This window comes from Fulmarus glacialis, unplaced genomic scaffold, assembly GCF_000690835.1.
Source record: "Fulmarus glacialis isolate BGI_N327 unplaced genomic scaffold, ASM69083v1 scaffold20680, whole genome shotgun sequence".
Classification (NCBI taxonomy): Eukaryota; Metazoa; Chordata; class Aves; order Procellariiformes; family Procellariidae; genus Fulmarus; species Fulmarus glacialis.
This window is the reverse complement of record NW_009189826.1, coordinates 2,074-3,148: the sequence shown is the minus strand read 5'-3', so window position 1 is coordinate 3,148 and position 1,075 is coordinate 2,074. Positions and strand designations below refer to the sequence as shown.

At 52.7% G+C, this 1,075-nt stretch overlaps 1 protein-coding gene across 1 annotated transcript in view; it reads right to left on the bottom strand.

Annotated features, from left to right (window-relative positions):
• Window positions 1–444: 444 nt before the first annotated feature.
• LOC104081005 (pleckstrin homology domain-containing family B member 1-like) overlaps window positions 445–1,075 on the bottom strand; it is a gene marked incomplete at its 5' end in the record, with an annotated part of 1,884 nt that continues 1,253 nt past the window's right edge. Inside the window, one exon of the mRNA XM_009583589.1 lies at window positions 445–551. Within this exon, the coding sequence (XP_009581884.1) occupies window positions 445–551 (107 nt within the window). The remainder of the gene's footprint in view (window positions 552–1,075) is intronic.

Below are 1,075 nucleotides of genomic sequence, written 5' to 3'. Positions count from 1 at the left end.
TTTTCTAAAAATAAAATTCTTAATTTTTATAGAAATAAATAGAAGGGGAACAGTGCTGAAAGTGGGTGTTTCCTCCTGCTGGGCATGGCCTTAAGCCAATAAGGACTTCACTCTCACGTTATTTATCACCAAATACCGATGAAAACCCTTCCCTGGTGATTCTTGGTCAGGCCAAGAGGTGATTTCTTGTCCAGGAGGGAAACCTGCCCTGCAGGACCAAGTGCTTTTGGCTCTGAATTATTCAAATCTCCACCTGTGCCTATCACCCTGCGAGCGAATGCAGGTGTTTGAGAAAATGAGGGCTGTGTGGGGCTTTAGCCACAAGTGGGATGTGGTGGGAGCAGGACGGGGCTCTCCCGCAGCCGAGGCTCTTTTCAGGCTCAGATAATTCAGATGAAAAAGCCGCCAAGGGGGATTTCAGTGCCGCCGTGGCGGGATTTCAGCTTACACGGCGTCATCCTTGCTCTCGGCACACAGCGTTGTCTTGGAGCCGTCCCGCAGCACGATGGTCAGCAGGCAGTCACGGCTCTTCCCCTCGGGCGGCTGCACGTCTGGAAACAGAAGGGACAGGATCCGGCCTCAGCGAAAGAGATACCCCGGAGACTCTCCCCATCCACCCACGGACCCTCTCGGGAGGGGGTCGGGCTCCAAATTACCCCTGGCAGGAGCAACCCCCCCATGTGCTGTTAACAGATGCAACCATTAAAAAACCGCTGGGCCACCATGCTCGCAATTTTATCTCCATCTCCACTTGCAAGACACGGTCGGGATCTCAAAGGTTAAAAACCAACACAAGCAAAGAGCTGGCGAGCAGAAACTTCCACCCCCACGGCAGAAAGAAAATGGAAGGACAGAAAATTGCCAAAAATCTCGGCCGAGCTGCGTTTGCTTTGCGTTTGCCAGATTGCAGCAGGCACCCAATTTTGTTGAAGCGCGAGACACTCGCTGCTGGGGTTGGATCATGCGCAAGAACAAAGTCTTAAATCCACGAGGCTCGTTTATGCCTGCACCTTCCCCCAGCTCAAAGCTTAGCGGGACCCTCTGGTAAGGACAAACCTTTGGGTTCGTGCTCCCA